A 23,748-nucleotide genomic window follows, 5' to 3' on the forward strand; every position below is an offset into this window, starting at 1 on the left:
ACGGTTCTATTCCCGAGACTGGTTTTGATTGGTCTTTTTTATCTAAACTGTGATGTCTACTTTCCATATCATCCATCTTTGTGCCTGTCTCTCAGGCAGAGCGGGTGTTTTCCTCTCCACTACCCTCAATCAACCGAGTGTCCATCCCGAGCTGCAGGGAGCCATCATCAGGGATCCCAGGACGCAGGACAACCACTCATCCCTGAATGCTGTTTCACTACACATGGCACAGTGTCACGGAGGAGGCCCTCAAGCACCTTGTTACCGACACTGACTAGTGGGTGAAGAGCACAGATGGTGGCACGCTCTGTCCGGCTGCTCCTGTCAGCCTGGGGCCGTAGTTGTTATCTCACACTGAATGTGGCCACTAGTTGGAAGTGATAGATTTTTTTAAGAGAGAGCGAGGGAGCCTGCAAATGAGGTTCACTTGTATGCTATATTTCTGCAGCTGGGTTTTCAGCCCACAGAGGGGACGTTTCTTTTAAAAAGGAAAAGTACCAAGTGACAGAGACCATTATCCAGAAAAAGCTGGACTCATCAGCGTTAATTAGATCTCCGCTTTGGCATCGAGCCTCACAGAGAAGCCGGGATTTTTTTGTTTGTTTGTTTTTTTGCAAAAATTAGTGAAATTTGAAGCCCATCCGCTTGTGTTTCCACATTTGTGTCTTTACTGCAGCTGAACTCTCAACATCCTCAGCGAAAATCGAAAGCCACAACCCAACCAAGCTGCCCCCCCCCCCCCTTTTATTATAATTCATCAAAATAAAATACTTATTGTGTTCCTGTCGCTGGCACTCGCTTCCAGATAAGCAAAACTCCAATAAGAAGACTCAGCTGGAACAATATTGAATTTAATATCAGTAAACCTTTATTTGAAGCTTCCTGCAAACCTTATTCGTTCTGGCTCCGTATTCATGAGTTTCTAAGGCTCGTTAAATATCAGATTATGACATTTAAGGAAACTGGGGGAATGGGGAGTTGGTAGAAAATTAAAACCGTAAAAATGTAACAGTTAAAAAAAAAAGAGTGTTTACTGTTTATATTTACCTGTGGTTGCACTTTGGGCAACACAAGTAGCTGTTTACTTTCAGAAAATAGAATTATAGAAAAAGGATTAGAGTGTTAAAATCAGGCTTTATGTAAATAAAAACATATATATATATATATATGTATAGTGTGACAAATCGATTGCCTTGATACTAATATTTGAAGCAGTGTTCAGGATAAACACTGGATGAGTGTCCTGGCTGTGTAATAATAACTGTTGTTTATTTTAACCTCGCCTGTTCTTGCCTGCATGAAATGAATTAATTAGCTGTAACACGCAGCCCTGTACGGCAGTTCATTCAAATGCTCTGTGTTAATTTACAGTAAATTGTTTTTAGTTACTTGCGGGTAACACTGTATCTTCACACCAAGCCTTATCAGGTAGCTGTCAATCTGTGACATCAGAGAAACGTCATTAATTAGGGAGCTGTGGTGCTCTCCAGGGTGCTGAATACTCAGCCAGTCCACAGAACGAGCCGTGTGTGTCTGTGTGCGTTTATCCTTCCAGCTCTACAAACAAACCTCTAACAGAGCTGCTTTCTTTCAAAAGGCCGACACAAACTTTTCGCGGACATGGACCTCCTTCCAGCGCAGGAAGCTGCCAAAATCTACCACACCAACTATGTGAGGAACTCGCGAGCCATCGGCGTCATGTGGGCTGTGTTTACCATCTGCTTCGTCATCATCACCATGGTGGTCTTCATCCAGCCCTACTGGATCGGGGACAGCGTCAACACCCCGCAGGCCGGCTACTTCGGCCTCTTTCACTACTGCATCGGCAACGCGCTGACCTCGGAGCTCATCTGCAAGGGCAGCGTGCTGGACTTCGCCTCCATCCCCTCACCGGCCTTCAGGACTGCCATGTTCTTCGTTGGGACCTCCATGCTGCTGATTGTGGGCACCATGGTCGGCTTCAGTTTGTTCTTCTTCTGCAACGCTGGAAACGTCTACAAGATCTGTGCATGGATGCAGCTGGCCTCAGGTGAGGGACAAAGCGAAGAGGGTTGGTTGTAACGTTGTTGTTCCCTTTACTCAACCGCAGTTGGCAGATTATTAGTATAAATTAGCTTTTCTACGTTTATTTGACACCTATAAACAGACAGATTACGAATTACATTAAAAAGTATGAGGAGTGTAAGTAATCATAAAACTGGTTTCACCTTCATCTTTAAGATGTTTTGTTTGTTTGTTTGTTTGTTTGTTTGTTTGTTTGTTTGGTTGGTTGGTTGGTTGGTTGGTTGGTTGGTTGGTTGGTTGGTTGTTTGTTTGTTTGTTTGTTTGTTTGTTTGTTTGTTTGTTTGTTTGTTTGTTTGTTTGTTTGTTTGGAGGGTTGTTACAAGCAAGAATATTGCTATGCATGGGTAATTGTTTATAACACTATGCGATGATTCATTAGGCAGTAACCAAAGATAATTTTTAGCTTTTGCCTTTTTATAGTTTGCAGTGAAAAACTAACACTAAACTCACTAAACTCACTAAACTCTAAGATCAGCTAAAAAAAATAAATACTGCAGACATTTAAAGCTAATTTTAAACAGTCCAGATGTGACAGAAGTGCAGACTTTGATCTTTAATTCAAGGGGCTTATTAAAAGTATTGCAGCCGTTCATAAACATATTCCAACATTTTTCGTAGCTGAAAAAATGAAATGGACAAACCAATGCATTTTTGTTTTTTAATTCTTGGATGAAAATCCTTTGTAGTCAGTCACTGACACGGATGTCACTAAATCCTCCCTTGAGGTGCTCTGCCAGACCTTTACTGACCTTCAGCTGCTGCTTGTTTGTGGGTCTCTCTGCGTTCAGTTTCGTCTTCAGAAACTGAAAAGCATTCTTTGTGGGTTGTGTGACTGATTTGGCTGAAGAATATCACATTTCTTTGCCTTGCGTAACTCTTGGCTTGGTTTTTCAGTATGCTTTGAGTCGTTATAAATGTTTACTTGGATCCTTACTGCCAAGTCTAATGTGGCTTTATTGTTCTTGAGTGTAACCATGAGCTCTAGACTTTGACAATGGCACACCTACCTCCTCAAGAGACAGCCTGACTTGGTCAGATGTTGGGAAGTTGTTTTTCTTAACCATGGAAATAATTCTGTCCACTTTAGTTCTCGTCTGAGGTCTTTCAGGCCTTTTGATGTTGTTGAGTTTAAGAAGGTATCAGATTGTTGATACATTGTTTATTATAGATGTTTTTTTTAAGCCTAAGGATGGCCTTCTTCAGTCTTTATGTTTACAATTACAATAAAAGCTGTATAATATAGATTCAACACTTTGAGTCAGCTTCAGACATTATGTCTGCTTCATTTGGGAACGGCTCTCACCTGGCCATGAAAGTGCTTGTCAGTCAGTTGTCAAAATAATTGGAGAAGTGACTGACAAGCACTTTCGTGGGCAGTTTCTGTAAATGGGGGATTGAGTATAAAAAACAGTTCGTGCAAAAGAAAAAGAAAAAAATAAACCCCTTGAATTAAAGCTGAGAGTCTGTTCTTCAAATATGCTGATCTTTTGATTTAAAATGAGAGGACAAACTGTACACATCTCATCTTCATCCTACAAACTATGCACCTGACTGTAGTTCTCTTTTAAGACCAAACTTTAGTACATAAACGTTTTTTGTTCAAATTAAATCCTAAAATGTCACAGTATGAATAATATTGATGCATCACCTGGTGGATCTGTTAATACAACGGAAACAGACAATGACAGCGTCAACAAAAGTTCTTGTGACCATAAATTACCAGTTTAAACAGAAGTCTGATGAGGTTCAGTTCATCGGTTTTGTTATAACTATTCGTAAGTAATAGCCCAAATATTTCACCACCTCAATGCCAGAACTCAAACTAAAGAGGCAGCTGTAAAGGAGCCATGAGACCTGTGCTTCTCTTGTAAGTCAGGTGTGAAACAATGAGCTCGTCCCGTCACGGGTCGACTTCTCACCTCTCCAGTTTCAGGTGTGATGTGCGTTAGTTGTGAAGGTTGTTCTTCGCCATGGCCAATAAGGAATCCTGTTTCAGCCCAGACTCTGACACCTTCGATAGCAGATCAGTTACCTGTAACAAGATCAGGTGTTGCCGTGTCGTTAACTGATCTAAATTTGCACCTGAAAGCGTACGAGGGCCAGGAAAACTAGCCGCGATAAAAGCCTGTAAAACTTCATGGGCATGTATCTGCAAACTCACATTCTACTGTAAGTAGCTTTTGGGGAAGCCCAGAGGAGACATTATGGGGAGAACAGCATTTAAGATTTAAGAACTTTCATAACGGTACATCGTGCAAATGGCTCCACAGAGCATCATCTGCCTTGCTGAGCCATAAATAAATAAAAACTTTGGCACTTTATGGAGGTACATCATGTCTTATCATGCACTGGGGGCTCCAGAGCACCAGATTATAATAATTTATCAAAGTAAGAGCACACAAGAGGTAATTATTACATGGCTCTGCCATTTCCATGTCCTTCCCCCGCAGGTGTGTTGATGGTGATGGGCTGCATGATTTACCCAGATGGTTGGGACTCTCCAGAGGTGAAGAGGATGTGCGGCCAGAGGACAGATAAGTACTCGCTGGGAAACTGTACGGTGCGCTGGGCCTACATCCTGGCCATCATCAGCATTCTGGACGCCATGCTCCTGGCATTGCTGTCCTTCACACTCGGCAACCGGCAGGACAAACTTCTGCCAGATGACTTCGAGCTGGAGGGAGCAGGTGAGGGCTGTGGGGTGGTATGCAGACTGAATGCTGGGTATAGAAACAAATATTTTAATGTGCCATAGCTGGCATAGCACAAGTATAATGTGTGACATATAAAACAGCCACATTCCTTTCAGACTGGCTTCCTGCAAGGTCCTGCTGTTGTGCATGCCTGCTCTCTGTTAAGGCTTGAGCCATCATTAGAAAAAAATGCTTCACCTTAAGAAACGTATCCAAGATTGGAGATTTTTCTGCAGTTTTTTATATACAGTCGTGTGAAAAAGAAAGTTACCACAGGACTCTTTGCAGGCCCGTGAAAAACTAAGTGCACCCCTTGTTTCAGTATCTTGTAGAAGCACCTTTAGCAGAATTACTTGAAGTTGTTTTCAGTTTGACTATATGGGTCTCTCATGTGTCTGTGGAGGAATTTTGACCCACTCTTGTTTACGAAAATTGCACTTCAGTTCATTGCAGCCATTTAATTGTACACACATCTCAAGAAATCCCACCACAGTCTTTGAGTCAGGTTGAGGTCCGGACTTTCAGTTTGCCATTACAGCTGTTTTCTTGTAGATTTGCTGCTGTGCTTGGGATTCTTGTCATGTTGAATGACCCATTTTCGGCCAAGCTTCAGCTGTCAGACAGATCCACCACCGTGCTTTACAGTTGGTGTGAGGTGTTTGTGCAGAGATGCCATGTTTGGGGTTTTATGAACCACCAAATATCTTCACTTTGGTCTAATCTGTAGACAGGAGACGTCTTGTGATTAGTTCAGATGCAACTTTTCGAAGCTAAGTTGTGCTGCCATGTTCTTTTTAGAGAGCACAGGCTTGCTTCTGACGATCCTTTCTTAATTGTACTGTCATGAACTTTAACATTTAGCTTGCTAACTTAGGCCTGTAGAATCTGAGATATAGCTCTTGGGATTATTTGTAGTTTCTCTGAGCAGTGCATGTAGGTCACACCATCACATTGGTCTTGTAAAGCAACAATTCCTTGTAGATATCTTTTCTCTTTGTTAAACACCCAGTTGCTCCAGATCTGCAAACTGCTACAGCTTCTGGCACTCGCTCAGTTATTCAAGTTGGCCTTCAACAAATTAGTAATTATGTTAAAAAGTTTTATCCATAAACTTTATCAAATTAGCAGTTTTAGTTATTTGTTGCCATAATTTGCCCAGTGTCCCAGTGGCTGAAGTCCATTAAATCTTTTTCTTGTTAAATCTGCTCCCTTTAGGGCTTACCCACAGAAAATCATTTTCCTCCAGCTCACCTGATCCCTAGCTTTCTTCTCTGTTACACCAACTCTCTCCATATCCTCCTCTGCTACATTGATTAATTTTGTGTGCTCTTCCCCTTTACCTCCTGCCTGGTAGATCCATGTTCAACATCCCGTGTCCAACATATCCAGTCGCTTCTCTGCACATGGTCAAACCATTTCAGCCCTGGTGTCCACAAACATGTTTTCTTTTGTTTCTCTTTTACAGAAAACCCCTGATTGAATCCACAGACCTTCAGAGCCAGTGTGAAATACGATGATGCACTTTGGGTTTTCACCTCTCTTGCCGTCTAATATTTACTGTGGTTTTGATTAATAAGAGTTTGTGCTTCCTTATTTTACTATATTTCACAATACCCAATAAACAAGCCCACCAAAATCATGTATTGTATGAAGATCTGTTTTATTGTATGGTGCGTTGTACAGCTTTGTAAGTCGACAACTCACACAGAGTTTGTTCTTGAATCTGACACCAATGTAAGTTTGTTTTTCCCCCCATAGGTTTCGACAGATAACATAGGTTACTTATGATCTTTTTGGGACACCATGACATAATATCAGATCTCACCATTTCTATGGTAAAAACAGTGACATTATTGAACAGTTGACCACACATACAACTGATCTCAAACACACCTTCCATACGCTTTATTAAAACACAGCTACCCAGCTAAACAATTTTAGCTAAGATATAAGATTTGTTAAAAACTGTACATAACTGTAATATACATCAAGGCAAACTCTTTGGTACAGATATATACAGTTTATTTTCACTTTTTTTTCTCCTTAAGATTGGGCTTCTTAACATGTCGTCTTGTTGAAACCTTTAAAATACTATATACCTGAATTGTAATAGGTGGATGAGAATACCAGCCTCCCATGAAAATGAAAGATCCCTATTATAATTAACTAAGGATACTAAATACCAGGTGACAACGGAATCAATATGGCTAAACATAACCTAGTTTAATCAAACAGTGACCCTGCCTGAAGAAATGCATGAAATGAAAGTTACCCAAAGTCAGTGTACATGTCAGCCCAGTGTGAAACTTCCTAAAACCTTCATTACAAATACAAGATGTGTTTCAAATGTTGAATGAGATTTGCTTCTTTTTTTTTTTTTCCTTTTTCTTTTTTAAGTCACTACTGAAAAGATGTGAAGAAAAGAGTTTTAGGGAACAAAAATGACCAATAAAGGCTACATATCCTTGGTTTGTTCAGGTTTTAGTGCAGGAGTGTAACAAACAAGGATGAGTCACTAGCAGTACAATGACAGACTTCCTTAGGAGGGTGAACGGAGCACAGCAGTTGGAGCCAACATGAGCACAAAGTAATAAAAAAAAAATCCACTGGATTCCTGACATCACACTGAGAACCAACTAATTCAAAGCAAACGTACACAGAAGCATTAGCTCAAAAACAAGAACATAAATTCAAAACATCTAACCAAAAAAAAGAAGAAAGAAAAATAAATATCCATCTGATATGCCCAAACTGGAAAGTGATCTGTTGCAGTCTCTGGAGGAAGTGGAAGGGAAGGGAGGTTCGATAGCTGGAGGTGTCCACTAGAGGGCGAGCCAGGGGTGGCGCAAGCACTCTGCGGCCGTGGCTCTTTTCTCTGGAATAAGCTCCAGCATGGGAAGAAGGAAGTCAGTGAAGCACTCTGCTTCTTCACGGGGCCACTCGTATTTGTCAATCAGCACCTCCAGCAGTCCCCACGGCTTCAACTTAGTGATGTGTTTCAAATCACCTGCAGACAGACAGCACTGCATCAGAACCACACCACTACAGAGTACAACAACTTCCCCATTTTAAACTTCACTTCAAGGGCAGCCATGTCTGCAAAACTCCACATACAGGCTGTATCACAATTCAGAGTCTGCAGCCTTAAAGGCCGCATTTTAAGGCCGATTACGTCACAGCGACGCGACGAAGGCTGTCCCAATTCGAAGGCTGCTCAAAATGCGGCCCTCAAATGCGTCCTTCATTTCCCTGAATTTTAAGGACGTGGCGGTGTAGACTTCATGGCCCAACATATCCCAGAATGCATAGCGCGGTGGTGGGTGTGGATAATTTTGCAGAAAAAAAACGGCAGATGAGGGGCGCCCGAAGAGTAAACTTTAAGTAAGTACTGAATATTATGTCACTTATTTATGTGCAAATGTTTACTAACGAAGATCATTAAAACATTCCTGTTGGCCACATGTCGGCAAAGTTATGTGACATTAGTGACGTTTGTACTAACTTGGTTTTAAAGCCTTTACTTTAAAATATACGCCGTTCAATAGCTGACCTTAATCAGAGAATGATAAGCTCATGTAGAAACAAACAAATGAACAAATGATTTTCTCCTTCATTTCTGTCAAACAAAGCTGTATGAAACGTTTCCAGCTGTTAGTATCATGGTTGCTAGGCAACCTGGGCAGCGCAACGGAGGCTAGACCGTCCCATTTCACAAGCCTCACACTTCCGGCCTTAGCGGTCTTTAAGTACGCTGCCCTTGAGGATCGTTGAGACTGCGTACTTGATGGCTGCAGACCCTGAATTGGGACACAGCCACAGTCTTAATCGGACAAATGACTGATTAAATAGTTACCTTGTAATTGCTTTTTAAAGAAGGCCTGTTCTTTTGAACTGTAATATCCACTGGAGACATTTTTACATGTATATTCAAATGTATGAATAAGCAGCAATTGGGACTCAAGTAGGGAATATTCCAAAGCACAGTCAGTAACTCTCACTCGAATCTTGACAGTAAAGCTTCTGTTTTACCTTTCTTGGTGAAAAAATCCTTGGAATATTTGCCGGACATTATGAGTTTGCGTGGGACACTCCCCAGCAGCTCAATGATCAGTGCTATATGGTCTATACAGCAGACAGTTGCGAGAAAAAAAAGACAGACAAGACAAACAGATTCATCAGACAGTGGACCCAGTCACAGGCCCACTCTGGGTGTGTGGGTGGAGGGCAGAGGGAGAGTGAGGCCTGGGTGATGTCACATACACACCAGCCTCACTGTTGGCAGAGGACGAGTTGTAAAACCAGAAGTTAGAAAGTTATAAAACAGAGCAGTCAGGTTCATTAACCTTTAGCTCTTTTTATTGAGTTTGGGGGTTTTTCCACTAAAGTTTTTCAGAACAAAAACAATTCCCACCACAAATTCACCCTACAACTAGACTGACAAGACAGGCCCAGATAATGAAAATCATGTTTTTGTACTTCGTGTTAATTATTCATCAACTTCGCTGTCATTTCATCCGTAACTGTAACAGAGGTCTTAACATTTGCAGTAACCTTGGTACATATCAACAAAACAACTCCCACTCAGGGACCTTACAAAGGTTTACTGACAGTTAATCCCTTATAGACATCCTTAATTAAAACCATCTTACATTAATTATCATATTTCTGTAAACACGTGTACTTTGAGTACATTTAAAGTTTATATTCTGACATAAACACACTGACGTATAAAAGTAAAGGGTTCTTGCCTTTTTTGCCTGTGATTGATTTCATTAAACGATTAAATTACATTTATAAAAACACTTGTTGCGCAGTGGACTCCATGCAGAGGAAAAAGGTCATTCTGAATCTCCTCAGCAGGGACAATACAGCATCAAGCACCTAGCCAAAATGTCTAAAGGCAGTGTACAAGGCTCTGCCAGGCAGTCTTTGGCAGAACAACACTTGAATCGTGATCAGTGGTTCAAAGAGGCTGACATTTATTGGTTTCTTGCTTTGATGACGGGCCTGCACAAAACCGTTTGATTGTGCTGACTGAAGTTGACCTCCTCCCTTGACCCTCCTTGTCCACCTTTCCCAGAGTGAGCCAAAGACAGAGGTGCTGGCGTACCTCTCTTGGTGAAGTATTCCTGTGAGTATTTTCCACTCAGAGCATAGTGTCGGGGGATTTTACCGAGCAACTCAATCATGAGAGCGAGATGGTCTGGAAATGAGGCACATCAGAGAAGAAGAGGAGGAGGAGGAAGATGGAAAGTCACAGGGAGTTTGGAGAGGAGATGGCAAACAGTCAAGTGGAACAATGTATTAGGAACAAAGGATGATGATTATGATGACAGCCTAGTGTTAAGTAGCACATGAATCAACAGCCTATATTAACCTACTGAAAACATCTGAACACATGGAGCTCATTCACTGTTGTATTTCAGAAAAATAAAGCAAGATGGGAAGTCTGCACTAAAGCACAGCCCTCAAAGCTATACAGTAAAACATAAAAAGCAGACTGATGCAAGGTTACTAAAAATCTAATAAAACATTAAACACAAAGCATTTAGAGAACAGTAAGCCATGGTTTATGTGGCAGCAGGTGAAAAAGCTGCAGGATGTTCAGTAAAGTCAAAGTTGAAGGTCAGCACAAAGCAGACATGCAAGAGCAGAATCAAGTTAATATGGAAACTTTGAGCTAAGCAGCAAGCCAAAATTCCATTTTCACCTTATGTTTCAAGTAGGGCTGTTCGATATAAGGATATATATCGGATGACGATATAAAAACGTCTATCGTTTCATTTTACGCTATCGTTTGTTTCGTGGTGTCGCAAAATAAACTGTTTACGGCAATATTTTTTCATGGTTTTGATGGTCACTGTAGCGGCTATATTAATTTCTTAAAGTTCTCTTTCTCTTATATTTTATATAACCACACTACGGACGGACAAGCGCCTGTTTTTATGCGTTGTGGTTAGCAACAACGACGGTAACAGCATCGCGTGTCCGCTTGTTTATGTTCCACATAAACCTTTCACAATAAAGCTCAAGATCCTGTTGAGACTTTTCAAAATAAACTGAATCACGTGAAAGAGCAGATTATTTACGGATGAGAATTAAAAAAGAGCCGCCAGGTGCTAAAAAATAAACCTTAGACTCAAACATTAGAACAGGCTTTTCCCCGCAGCACGCCGTGTAATAAATACTCACAAAGAAAACGGCGCCGTTACAACTTATGTCTAAAAATGTATCAATTCATGCATCGGTTAAAACACTCGACTCCAGGTACACGACGCGCAGCTGGAAACACTTCCCACAAGTCGAGCTGCCCGAGATTCACAGAAGTTACAGAAAATGTTACATTTTTGTGATTTATATCGTTATCAGACGATAGAATTCTTATATCGGGATATGAGATTCTGGTCATATCGCACAGCCCTAGTTTCAATTAAAACATGAGGTAAAAATGGATTAAACATAAAGTATGAGTAACCAGGAGGTGAGGAAAAGGTGAGAAGAGAATTGAAGAGATGGCCCCATCTCCAGTGCGGTAAAAAAGTGGCTCAAGTTGCTAGACAGGAAATACACACAGGAATGCTCATACTTTTCATACTTTACAATTCTTCTTCTGAATTCAAAGCCATTAATGGAGCACCTCATTAACATGTTAACACTGTGCAGAGTGCACTGTAACTGGAGCTCCAGTGAAGGTGAGGACTTGCATGCATATTGGACATTTTAAATAATTCAACAGTTCAACACTGATAAGAGAAGATTTAACAACACTATGGTGCTCTTAACAGTAGCAGTAACACTAAACAGAAGTCCCACTCACTAGTGAAACACATTTAAATACATCTACTAAATCGAGCTCTGAGAATTAATGATCTAGAGTTAAAACTTGTACTTTAAAAACAGAATGTACAGGAAGACCAGACAATACCTTCATCTCTGGAATAATCTTCCCCAGAATGTGGTTCAAACAAGTAGTCCCCTGTGGCAAGCTCAAAGGCCTGAGGACAATACAAACACAGGGAGGGGAAAAAACAGTATGAAGCCATCTGTCCAAATCTCAATAAATCCCTCCCACCACTGACTAGACTCATTTTTTTTTCCTCCTTCAGATAATTTTTTTTGTTCTATTCAGTTTTTGGGGGGAGTTTAAGCACCTTTTGGCACTATATAAATAGTTTGATGCAGAGAAAATTTCTCACCATACAGGCTGTGCTCCAAATATCAGCTGGTGTGCTGTATCCAGAACCAATAAGTACTTCTAAAGACCGGTACTGTCGTGTCTGGATGTCTTCAGTAAAGTGCTTGTGCTGAGAGGAAAAAAAGACAAATACGAAAACACAAACGTATATCAAGTAGGTTTCATCATGTGTAGCGATAACACACTGAAAAACAGAAATATTTTACATGAGAATAAAAATTATTGAAATTATAAATGGACTCTATGCTCTATTTGAAATTTGGATCACACTCCCATCTAGTAAATGATTTCTCATTTAAAACAATAAAAAGCAGGAATACCGAAACATTACTTTCAGTAGCTAGATGACACTCGATGTCCCTGGCTGTACCGTTTCATCTCTTATGAGGAAATCCCTGTGGTCATTAGCAGGCTACTCACCACCCAGCAGGCATTTCCCAAATCTGCAATCTTGACCTTGATCTTGTCTGCATTGAGTGGCTCAAGTGGGTTAACTAGCAGGGATCCTGCTGTCAGCTTATCTTTATAAAGCACAGAGAGAAGCAGCGACATTGAATAAAACAATGGGATAAACACTGAATAAATGATAAGTATAATTATCAGTATTTCAAAGTTCACATGGTTTTTGTTAAATTTAGCAGCTCAGCTACAGCAAACAGCTTCTAAAAACCCAAACCAATCGATTTCGGTTCACTGACCATTTCTTGCATCTTCCTGGTTTCTATAGTGACAGTTGGACCCATCCTCACCATCTTCTTCTAAAATGCCTTGTTCCAGCTCTCCGTCCTCCAGCCCGGCAGAAAAGCGTTTCTCAGTAACTCCACGGCTACGAGCCCCAGTTCCTTTAGTCTCTGTGTACACCTCATTGAAATCTGTAGACTCGACACCGTTGTACATGGAGTGGAGAGGAGACTCCACGTGTTGATCCTCTGGAGAGGCACACTGTTCTGTGCACTCTGCATTGCCATTATGTTGGTCTTCATCGCTATGCTGGAAGTCACTCTCCTCCACATGGCCATTACAGTTCATTTCAGACAGTTCCTCTGGTCCCACCCTCATGTGATCTGCATTCAAAGTGCTCCCTGAAAGTAGCAGAAAATGGATTTTCAGTTGATTCATATCAGATTTTTTGGCTGCTTTGCAAATTTTGCAGAACACATTACTTCTCTGATGTTAGCTTCCTACCATCTGTTTCCTCGTTTCCTATCTCCGCAAAAGACACCTGTCTGAGAGGCGCACAGGCTCGTCCCTTTTCAGTCTGTGGGTCGTCTTCATCTTCATCATCCTCTCGTATCTCTGTGGTCTTTTCCATTTTCTCAAGGTCCAAGATGCACTTCTCCAGCAGCTCCGCCTGCCGCTTCTGCTTCTTTTTTAACTTCTTCTTCTTGTTCTTGGACATTTTTACCGTCTGTCAAAGACAAAAACAAAGGACAGGTTTGCACATTTGTAGGACTGATTTAAAAGTAAACTAAAAAAACAAAACAAAACCTAAAAACATATGAGGCTAATATCTAAGCAGAGAGTAAAAACAAGTCTTGTACCTGTTTTGGAACTGGCGCTGTGCTTACTGTAAAGAGAACATGAGATAAGTAAAAACCTGTACTAAACCTATGAATGCAGATATAAAAGTGAGTGTGCATGCACATCTCATACTCGCTGAACCAGAGGGAGGAGGCGCCCCAGCCTTCTGCCACTCTGTGGCCTCAGCTGCAAGCCTCCGTACGTAAGGCTCATCTACGCTCATCAGGATGTTCTCCGGCTTGATGTCCGTGTGGATAATATGACACTTTGTGTGCAGGTAGTCCAGACCTTGGAGAACCTTAAAAAAAAAATACATTAATGGAAAATGGTTATCTGATTGTGTAGATCAAATTAACCAATCAGACCGACTTGGACACAAAACCTTTACCAACTAAACTTAAGGAAACTTTAAAAAGAAAAAACATATTGCGTCAATTTTCAGGTTTTTCTTTTCTTGGAAACAAATATACTAGCTTTGCACAATTCAGAGTTCATAAATAATCCTTATTAATCGCATTTGGCTTTGCTGCAGTCCCTCAGTTTATCCTCTCTGAAACACAATATTTTAGCTCTTCCCCCTTTAAAGCAAAGGAGCCAAGACTAGGAAGTCTTAAAAAGAATCCCTAGGGCAGTCTGAAGCCAGAGCGTTTGGTTTGTAGTTAATACACAATGATACTATCACTATTTTAAACCTTAGTGGTGCTTATTGAAAATCCATCCATGTAACAAACACAGCATATAACAGAACATAAAGAGAAAGCATAAAAGGGTCCCTTTAAGAGAACACAAACGCTTAACAATCTAAGAAAATTTTAATAAAAGGAACATTTGCTGTTTTTCACAGGACATCGAATAAAAAGCTGTGGAATAAACAACACTAATCCACAGATGAGCTGTGCAATTAACTGCTGAATTAGTCATTTGTTTAACCATGAAAAAAGCCCCCTCAGTTTTGCCTCACTCCCCATCTGTTTTGTTAAGCAGCTTACTGTTAACATGTAAAGTTCTTCTACCCTGTTTTCCCTTCATCGTGCAGCCTGCAGGCTACACAACTCTTGTGAACTACTGAGCCTTAATGATGAGTCATAGGCATTCAAAAGGTGTGCCTGTGGGTCTCACTTTACCTGTCGTATGATGCTCTTCACACAAGCCAGGGGCAGTCCTTGGTAGTTTGATTTTATTATCCATTTCAATAAGTGATGTCCTAACACCTCAAACACCATGCAGACGTCTGAAGATTGGAGCAGTTAAGATGGCAAAGTAATAGTGGTAACGCAAAACTGAAAACAAACAAAGGAAAAAACAACTGCCTAAGTGAGGAGTGGCATTGCTTATGCTGAAGACAGGACACGTAGATGTGCAACCCATACGCTTTTGTTAGAGGCTCTCGTGTTACAGCTACAGCAATCCCTCAGGCATTCAGGGGATCTTACCCAACTAAAGTGTTGTGAAGGGGGTGGAGGTCTGTTTGGGACACATAAGATTCCATTTTCACACCCTCACCTGTTGTTTACTTTCTTACTTGCATACGGCTTTTTAGCTGACATGGACACGAAGGGAAAGAAAGTTCTGTACATTAAAAAAAAAAACATTTCTAATAAGACTAAAGTTGTTGTTTTGGGGTCTTTTCCCCCTCCCAGCAGGAGGTAATTTGACAAATCAAATGTGACTAATAATAAAAACCAGGAAACATCTGTTATATCTGGCTGTGAAGGATACGAGTTCCATTGACGCCAGAGATCTTGAAGTCATCTAGAAGCTGGACTACCATCTCTCTGTTGGGATCATTCGTGTCAGAGTTTCTTACCTACAGACAAAAAAAAAAAAAAAGAAAAATTTTTATATATATATATATATATATATATATATATATATATATTTTGTTGTGGGATCCACACACATCATTTACATGTAAAACTGTGAACATGCGTGCTGGAAGGCATGCAAGCCGGGTACATGAATAATGTGTGAAAGCTGTAGTGTAAGCAATGCCCTGCTGTCCTTGCACCACGTTGCTGTACACTCTGATGCATCTCCAGATATCCCCACAACTAATTAGTGAACACTTCCTGCGCTTACTGATTACATATTTCATCAAAACCTACTCTATGCAATCAAATCTGATACTCACAGATCTGAGCAGTTTTATCTCATCCAGTGCTGTTTCTGTGTAGTGCTCCGCGCTCTTCACCACCTTCATTGCAACAAACCTCTTTACCCTGCAACCACAGAATGTAATGTTCACTAAAAGGAAGCAAAGTAAACAGTCTGAGCCAGCTGCTGCTGCATCTGGAATCCAATGTCAAGTCTCAAAAACAAAACATGAATTACAAATATGCAGTTAAGTTTTTCTCATACTGAATATCCCAGGCGAGCCACACGGTGGAGAAGTGTCCCCAGCCGAGCTTCCGAATTACATGGTATTTTCCATTATAAAGGTCTCCTACTTTCACATGGTGGTAGCCACCTAAAAGATAAGAAATTCAAGCTGCTTAGATAAATAAAGAGGTGAGCATGTATGTATGTATACAGAACAGCCAGTGCATTTACATTCACTGTAATAACAGGTCACAACTAACCGAAGCGACAACATTTATTGAAACAGTCAAATCAAATATTGATTTCTGTTTAAACTAAGGTGCGAATCGCAAATACAGTGCAATATAGTGTGCCTTTGAATGCAAAAAGTAAAGAGGAACCCACCTTTGCAGTAGTCATTGGGGTCCTCCTGCTCTTCATCATCAGAGCCAAGGATCTCTTCAGGTTCCTCAGGTTCCTGAGGGGAGGCTTCAGCCTGAGGATGCTGTCGAGCTCTGGGATTGGCTGGCTGCCTGATGGGACAACAACAATTATGAAAGACGTCGATGGAACAGAGTTCTGATGCATTTACCGTCCATTTATCAAATATTAGCTCAACAATAAGGCGTGCCCAGGATGAGAGGATTTTATTACAGGACATGCGGATGAGACTAACTGAACAAGACTGCAGCTCATTGATAACCGATGAGTTCGACTCTTCTACATAGCAGAAAAGAATCAAAGCTCAACCTTTTACTTCCAAAAACTGCTCAGCACTGCAGAAATGGTGAACAGCTGTAGAGTTTAACTTAAACAGATGCATTACAAAGCAGTGGGAATGTTCTCCTGCCTCTCCTGGGATCTGACCTTAATTGGCTGAAAAGTAAGTGGCATTAACTAGCTAGCATTAGCAACTGAGTAATTCACTCTAACACTAATACTTTACTGAACAACATAATCATGTTAGCTAAGCACCAACATAGAGTGTGCCTGCTCTGGATGATCAGTCACAGTGACGGACATAGACGTTTCAAAATCACGTCCTGTATAAACGGCTAACTAGAGACAGGAAGAACTTGCTTATCAGCCAAATTTTTTGTTGCATAAACATAACCCAGATAATACAGCATTTATTAAAAAGCCTCTCACACAAAATAATCAAACATGACAAGAACCACTCGTTCTTGAACAGATGACACCAGGGCTGACCGCAAAAAATAAATAATTGGTGCACATTTGGTGTATGTGTAAAGCTACAAATAGACAACTGTTTTATAAATCTATCAAAGGAGGGTCATAACTGTAAGCATCCACGATCACATTTCAATTACTGTGAAAATGTGAAATGTCAACAACAAATAAAATTTTACTCCAGGGTAATGTGTCATCTTTCATTGCAGACTTCAATTAACCCACAACTACCTCTTTAAAAAAAATAAAAATAAAAAAATGCATATGTGTAATATGAAGAAACTATGAATTAACTTGGGTTGAGGTGAGGACTCCTCATGAGGTGACATGGACCTTGCTTTGTGCACTGGTGTTGGAATAGGAAGGAATCCCCAAACTGTTCCCACAAACCTGGAAACATAACATTGTCTTGTATGCTGAAGCATTAATAACAGTTTTCCCACTTGTACCTACTTGGGCCGGCTCGACAGTTTTTAGAGTTTTCCATTAGGTGGTAGTACCATGGTAATAGGCATTTTAGTACCTACTAATTTTTGAAACCTGGCAACGAGGAAAATGGAGAGAAAAAAAAAAAAAAAAAAAAAAAACCCTCCCACTGTGGTCCCTTGAAATTGGCAAAAAGTTGTACTCCGAGCAACAGGTCTATGCTCTTCCATTGTTGTGGTGTTCATGTCGCATACAAATACTCCACGCATGTTAAGCAGTAACTGATTGTAATTGAAAATGACCGAAAGAGTCAAATCATGCAGGTACTAGTGAAAAAGGGCTATAAGAGTTCCTTTCACTGAAACTGAATGGCAGAGCTCAAGTTTTGAAAAAACAACGTCACACCATAATTCCTTCCCCAACTTTATACTTGGCACAATGCAGTCAGATAAGTTCTGTTTCTCTGGCTACTACCAAACCCAGATTCATCCATCAGATTACCAGACAGAGAGAACAGCATGAGTCTTCACTCCAAAAAACTCCACTCCTCTAGAGTTCAGTGGCAGCGTGCTTTACACCACTGTATCTGATGCGCTGGACTGTACTTGGTGACATGAGGCTTGGATGCAACTGCTCGCTCCTGGAAACCCAGTCCATGACGCTCTCTGTAAACTCTTCTTGAGCTAAAATGAAGGCCACGTGAAGTTGGAATATTTAGTAATGAAGAAATTTCACAACTGGACTTGCTGCACAGATGGCATCCTATCATGGTACCACGCTCAGGGCTCGCAAAATCGGGCTAGCGATTTTTCTGGTCGGGCTACCAAAATCCATCTCAGCCCTGCCCGTCAGGCTGTCATAGGAAGAAAAAAATATGTCAATGCTTTTGCATTCTTTCGCAAACGTAGCTGTCAGTATGTGACATATTGAAATCGCGTTTGAATTTCCGCTTGTTTTTTGCTTCACTTTCACTTTGCGATCGCGCAAACTGTGAATAGAGAGCGGCAGCTACTGACTGGTGAGTGACAGATTACTTGCGCACCAATTCCTCTGACATCGTCTTATCGCTCATTAGCTTACTATTCAAACGTGACAAGTGAAATCTCCTGCAGCAAGCTTAAACATGTGATGCAGGTTGATTGCGCAGAGAATCGCTGATCCTTATGCAAGTGCCTGTGTAAAAGCAGATGGATTTACGCAGGTATTTTAGTTCTGCAGAGCCAAATAAGACAGATCAGGGTGAAGAAGGGACAGCCAAAGAAAAGCCGACCACAAAACGGAAAAGTTATGACAAATCAGGTTATGAGGCAAAAACAAAAGCGCAGCTTTTTTTGGTTTCATGGACAAAATAATTTCTGTGGCTGGAATATGACGAGCTAAATATCATAATGTTCTGCCGGGTGTGTCTTGAGTTTCCCTCGATTTCTGAGTCGACAAGCACCTTTGTAACTGGGACCAGTAATTTTAAGAAAGACCCCATTAGAAATGCAAGAAATGCATTATTGCTCAGTCTGCAGCATCTTTCCCAGAACAAACACCAATTGCAAAAAAACTACTAAATATAAACCAAGCACAACAAGAAGTCCAGAAGAAACGCAGAAGAAAAAGCTGTTTAGAACAGCGTGATGTTGCAAAGAGTGAACTACCTTTGGCAAAATTTAGCAGCCTTTGCAAACAAAGCAAATGGCCTAGATCTTGGTTCCACTTACCTCTTACCCGTGACTTCAGTGGAAATGTCAGATTCAGGATCTGACACAGACTGATTCATGTTCTACACATTTCTTACAAGTTCATAGAAATTTCTGTTCAATTAGGACCAAATATTTGAGTTGATGATTGTATTTTTTTTACAGTTGTTGTAATTTGTGTTTTAACAATTTTTTAAGTCAATCAAAAAAAATTGTCCTCTTTTTTTTTTTTTTTTTCCAGGCTACTGAAATTTATTTTGGGCTACCAAAAACTGAAGAGTGTCTGCCCGAAGGGCTACCAGAGATTTTGAAATTTTGCGAGCCCTGACGCTGGATTTCACTGAGTTTCTGAGAGCGAGCCACTGCTTCACAAATCTTTATAGACAGTCTGCAGGTGCCTTATTTTATACATCTATGGACATGACTGGAACACCAGAATTCAATGGCAGAGTGAGTATTTTTGGCATGCAATGTTTTGACATATGACCATTTTTGACCATAAATAAATAAAACAGTTTTGAAGTATTACAGTAGTTTGACAGTTACACTTAACCAAACATAAACCCACATTAAAAGGCAAATATTTGCAAGGCAAAACAATAGAGCGGTAGCAGATAAAAGTCCATTAAAGTCATAGCAGGCTGTTAATTTGGATCATGTCCCCTTGAAATTAAACCACAAGTTTCAGTGTAATTGCCTCCAGTTTCTTGCTTTGACCTTGTTATCAGTAAAGAAAGATTAATGAGCGACTGTTCCAACAAAGTTTAATTAGTTTGAACAAAATAGCAAGGTGTGTATTAAACTTTGTTTCAAACAAATCTTGCAGCTATCTAAGCAATATTTAACTATTAAAATATTCACAAACGGTTATTATATTAATAAAGACTCTTAAATGTGTAACCGAGCGCTGGCACAGTGACAAACTGCAAGCAGAAAATGTAAACAAATACCATCTAAATCGCTGTCAACGATTTTTTTTTTTTTTTAACTGGATTTGAACATCTGCTTTTAACCATAGTTTAAACCAAAACAAGAAGTTGGCCTATCAAAACAACCCTACCACAATAATACCACACTGACACGCCTTCTGCCAAGGAATATCACACAACTAAATTAAAGAAAGCATTTAAGGAAACGCATTCTGCACTCAGCTTAGCAGTTCTACTGTCACCATATGTTTGTTTCATTTATTTTACTGCAGGCCTAATGTATGTGTGTGTGTGTGTGTGTGTGCGCGCATTATGAAAGACAACATCAACCTTGCTGAATCAGACTGAACACTGAGAAGTTTCCAGAATAAGGGGTCAGAAAACTGTGGCTACATTACGAGCAGAAGTACAAGCCTGCAAGCAAATTATGTTCCAAAATTACTAAGTGAGTTATATGGTCATTGTGTCAAGCTGTCAGACAAATGAAACGTCTGTGCATATTACATTTTTCAAATATAAATCACTGTGTGCAGACTTTCATTTTGACTAAAACTCCAGCGACAGATTGATCAAACCCAACATAATGGAAAACAGGACAACCAGTTTTTTTCTAAATGCATATTTGAAACATATTTCTGTATATTTTTTTCCATGCCTCTGCAAGCCCTAAATAACAGAACATATTCTTTCCATGTTTATATGTGTCACCACATACATTCTGGCTTTGCCAGTAATTCGGTTCCTAATATTTACTTGAAAGCCAAACAGCCTGATGTTACTTCCTCTACAGAGCAGATTAAGCCTGCTCATCTCTACTGGAGCCAAGAGAGCAGAGATCACATTCAACTAAATTCCTTCAACTGGGCTGCAGTGTTTCACAAATGAGCTGCTGGTTTTCTACATAATCCTGCAACCTACTTCTTTGTGCCTGACATGGTCAGCCGAAGCGGTGCATGTTTGTCCAAGGATGACAAAATAAACCGTTTCAAATAATTACTTGATATGAATCTTGACTTTCTAATCAAGCTTTGAATCTGAAACGCATTCATTATACTTTAAATATTTTAAATCATAAAGCTGGTAAAAACAAGGCAGTAATTTAATACTGATTATCTGTACAGTTCTTGTGTTTCTGCTTTAACAGTTACGCTGCTGCATTATTAACACATTTTAAAACATTTTTTGCATCTTGAGAGGTAAATGCATGGCTTTTCAAATTTACTTCAAAATGCAAATAAATACATCGTCTAAATTACATACTCACTCATGCATTTTCATTCACAAAGAGAGAAAGCAGATGAAGCATATTTGAATGCAGAGCCAGTCTCAGTTAGTCATCCTTTCATTATAAAAAGCTTTAATATTGGGTGTGTGCACCTCGTTTTAATGGGTCTCATCCTTTTGGGTGTGAGGACAAATGTCTGATGCACATTTCTCTCACAGCACTTCAAAACATTAACCAGTCCACTCCATTATATCCTCTGAGGTTGTTTTGTTCATCTATACATGCAGTGCTCATTGTGCTAGGATTACTGCAGAATGCAGCTGCTCTGCTTTAAGTTGCATTTAGTTTCTTGGTATCACATGATTCTTACGGCTAATAAACCATTCAAGTATGAGCCATGAAGATAACGCTGTCAGGAGGAGAGTATCCTCAATGGTGCTGTTTTCAGTTAAACACCATGCTTCGGTGGGCTGATGTGGGCTTCTTCATTCTCTTGTTTTAAATATAGCACTGGCTGTTATGTAACGCTCTGGAGGATGCCACTGGTGCAGGCATGATTAGTAGATTGTTGGGCACACCAAAACAATCGGTACTGGAGATCAACGCTTGACAGCCCTATTTACAGCAACTAATCATTCAGAAATATTTTCAGGTGATCACAGCGTTTAAGTATTATATTCCAGGTATGGCTTACGGAGCACCCAACACTTGTGTTTTTTGTTTTTTTTACTAAAGCATTGTAAACCGTGTTAAGGTTAGAGCAAAAATAAAAAGCTGTGGCGTGTGCAGACCAAAACAAAGTTTAAGTGCAAACAAGCAGTCAAAGGCCTTTCTGACAGCTTCTCCAATGTCAGAACAACAGCAAATACACCAAAGTGCAACAAACAACCTGCTTTGATTGAGTACAGCTGACAAAATACTTGTTCATGTGCGGGTGTCCTGAAAAAACGGGACACACATAAGAGGGAATGACATTTAAATGCAGCAGTGACTCACTTTTTGTTGGTTTTCTTTGCTTTCACCCTCTTCTTCCTCGCCTGGAGTGCCAGCACTGCAACAACAAAAAAAGAATAGAAAAACCATTGTCTGTTTGCCTTCTTGATTTCCAGCTGACACTCAAGACAAAACAAACGAAGCCATCTGAAATAAACAATTACCTGACTCCAACGTTCATATGCACCGTGTTGGGTCATGTTTGCACCTAACAGTATCTAAAATCAGTGTCAGTGCATGTGTCGATTTGCCAGAACCCATCCAACGTTAAGTTACATCACTGAGCTTCCCACCTAGGCAACGCTCGTCTCAAACACGGTAATGTGGCGTGAAGTGATTTCAGCCACTACAGCGGCTAATTATGGACTCATACATGAATGCACGGTTACCGTGGCCGGTGTTACGGGCTGTGTTTAAAATGGAAGGAGCTGGAGAGCTAAATGTATCGAGCTAATCCTGACATGTCCTATTGAAGCTAAAGCTAACGTCTAGAGGGCTAGCGCTCCAGCTCAGTGCGCGATAGACGCGTTCAATCAAACCGCGTATCACAATGTATGCTGCTCGGCGAAAAATAATGTTTTTATATTTGTCACTGCACGACAACATCGACTGTAACGGCAAACCGCACACACAATGTGTTACACCAGTCACACAGCGTGCAACGTGTCGCGTGAAGATTTACCTTTCCTCTCCATGTCGGCTGGATCCGTAGCTTAGCCGTTAGCTACACAGCCAGTGATCGAATGTTCCACGCATGCGCACTGGCTCGCTATGTCGAAGGGAAGCTTCCTTGGTGACGTCTCTGCCCGTGTATCAAACCGTTTTTATGGATTTGAGGGCAAACTACCTTATAAAGAAGTATTTAAAGCAGCCTCACTGATAGCCGTGCAGCTCGGGAATTTAACCTTTTATTTACATTTCGTGCATGTTTTAACTAAGGCAGCAGTGGAGGTAGGTGGGTTAAATGAACGGCATGATTAGTGACGTGATTCAGTGGCCCAGATTGGGATTAATATTAAAGTGTTGGTAACCTTTGTTATACTGGATGCTGACTGCATGGTTTGGTAAAAGGCAGGCTGGAATTTACATAGCTGGACACTTGATAGAATTAGCAGGCTCAAATTAATAGCTTCTATATTAGTATTACCAAATATTTTACACGGATAACGTAGTGCAATATTTTTTATCATGTATTTTTTTCGGACATTACAACATCAACAACAAAGGTTTAACGTATAAAGAAAATCAATGTTTAATTTACAAGCCAAGTGCAAGATTATGCAATTCAAATTGTCACACTGCCAAAAAAAAAAATAAAAAATAAAAAAAATAAAAAAATGGTGAAAAATATAATTTAGTTATTTATTTTAAATGTACTGGGGGGAAATGCATATTTGAAAAATTCATATTAGGTTTTAGGGACATAATACAGAGCAAGCCATAATTCTACCAGCACGGTGGTGGGCAAGTGGTGGGTTTGTGTTGCATCCACAGCACATGGATACCTTGCAGTCATTGAGGTGAC

At 40.4% G+C, this 23,748-nt stretch overlaps 2 protein-coding genes across 5 annotated transcripts; one reads left to right on the forward strand and one right to left on the reverse strand.

Moving 5' to 3' along the window:
* The first annotated feature begins 1,322 nt into the window (after positions 1-1,322).
* Positions 1,323-6,315, forward strand: lhfpl5b (LHFPL tetraspan subfamily member 5b). Its single transcript, XM_085145471.1, has 3 exons — positions 1,323-2,029; positions 4,515-4,751; positions 6,223-6,315. Exons 1-3 carry the CDS (start codon positions 1,621-1,623, stop codon positions 6,231-6,233), a joined length of 657 nt encoding a protein of 218 aa, XP_085001597.1. The 5' UTR covers positions 1,323-1,620; the 3' UTR covers positions 6,234-6,315.
* An 83-nt stretch (positions 6,316-6,398) lies between these two features.
* On the reverse strand, positions 6,399-23,035 carry srpk1a (SRSF protein kinase 1a). Of its 4 annotated transcripts, XM_085145468.1 has the most exons (17): positions 22,906-23,035; positions 22,227-22,281; positions 16,177-16,304; positions 15,832-15,940; positions 15,605-15,692; positions 15,193-15,280; positions 14,598-14,704; positions 13,606-13,771; positions 13,494-13,519; positions 13,138-13,360; positions 12,651-13,034; positions 12,373-12,473; positions 11,954-12,061; positions 11,683-11,752; positions 9,868-9,960; positions 8,787-8,879; positions 6,399-7,764 (listed from the first exon to the last, which is right to left on the reverse strand). In XM_085145468.1, exons 1-17 carry the CDS (start codon positions 22,916-22,918, stop codon positions 7,580-7,582), a joined length of 2,037 nt encoding a protein of 678 aa, XP_085001594.1. In that variant the 5' UTR covers positions 22,919-23,035; the 3' UTR covers positions 6,399-7,579. The 4 variants fall into 4 exon arrangements, with proteins under 4 accessions (XP_085001594.1, XP_085001593.1, XP_085001591.1 ...); XM_085145467.1 differs by lacking the exon at positions 9,868-9,960 and having other exon boundaries at positions 12,702-13,034; XM_085145465.1 differs by lacking the exon at positions 9,868-9,960 and having other exon boundaries at positions 22,906-23,034.
* Between the last annotated feature and the right edge of the window lie 713 nt (positions 23,036-23,748).

The sequence above is a fragment of the Neolamprologus multifasciatus genome, chromosome 20 (genome assembly GCF_963576455.1).
Source record: "Neolamprologus multifasciatus chromosome 20, fNeoMul1.2, whole genome shotgun sequence".
Classification (NCBI taxonomy): domain Eukaryota; kingdom Metazoa; phylum Chordata; class Actinopteri; order Cichliformes; family Cichlidae; genus Neolamprologus; species Neolamprologus multifasciatus.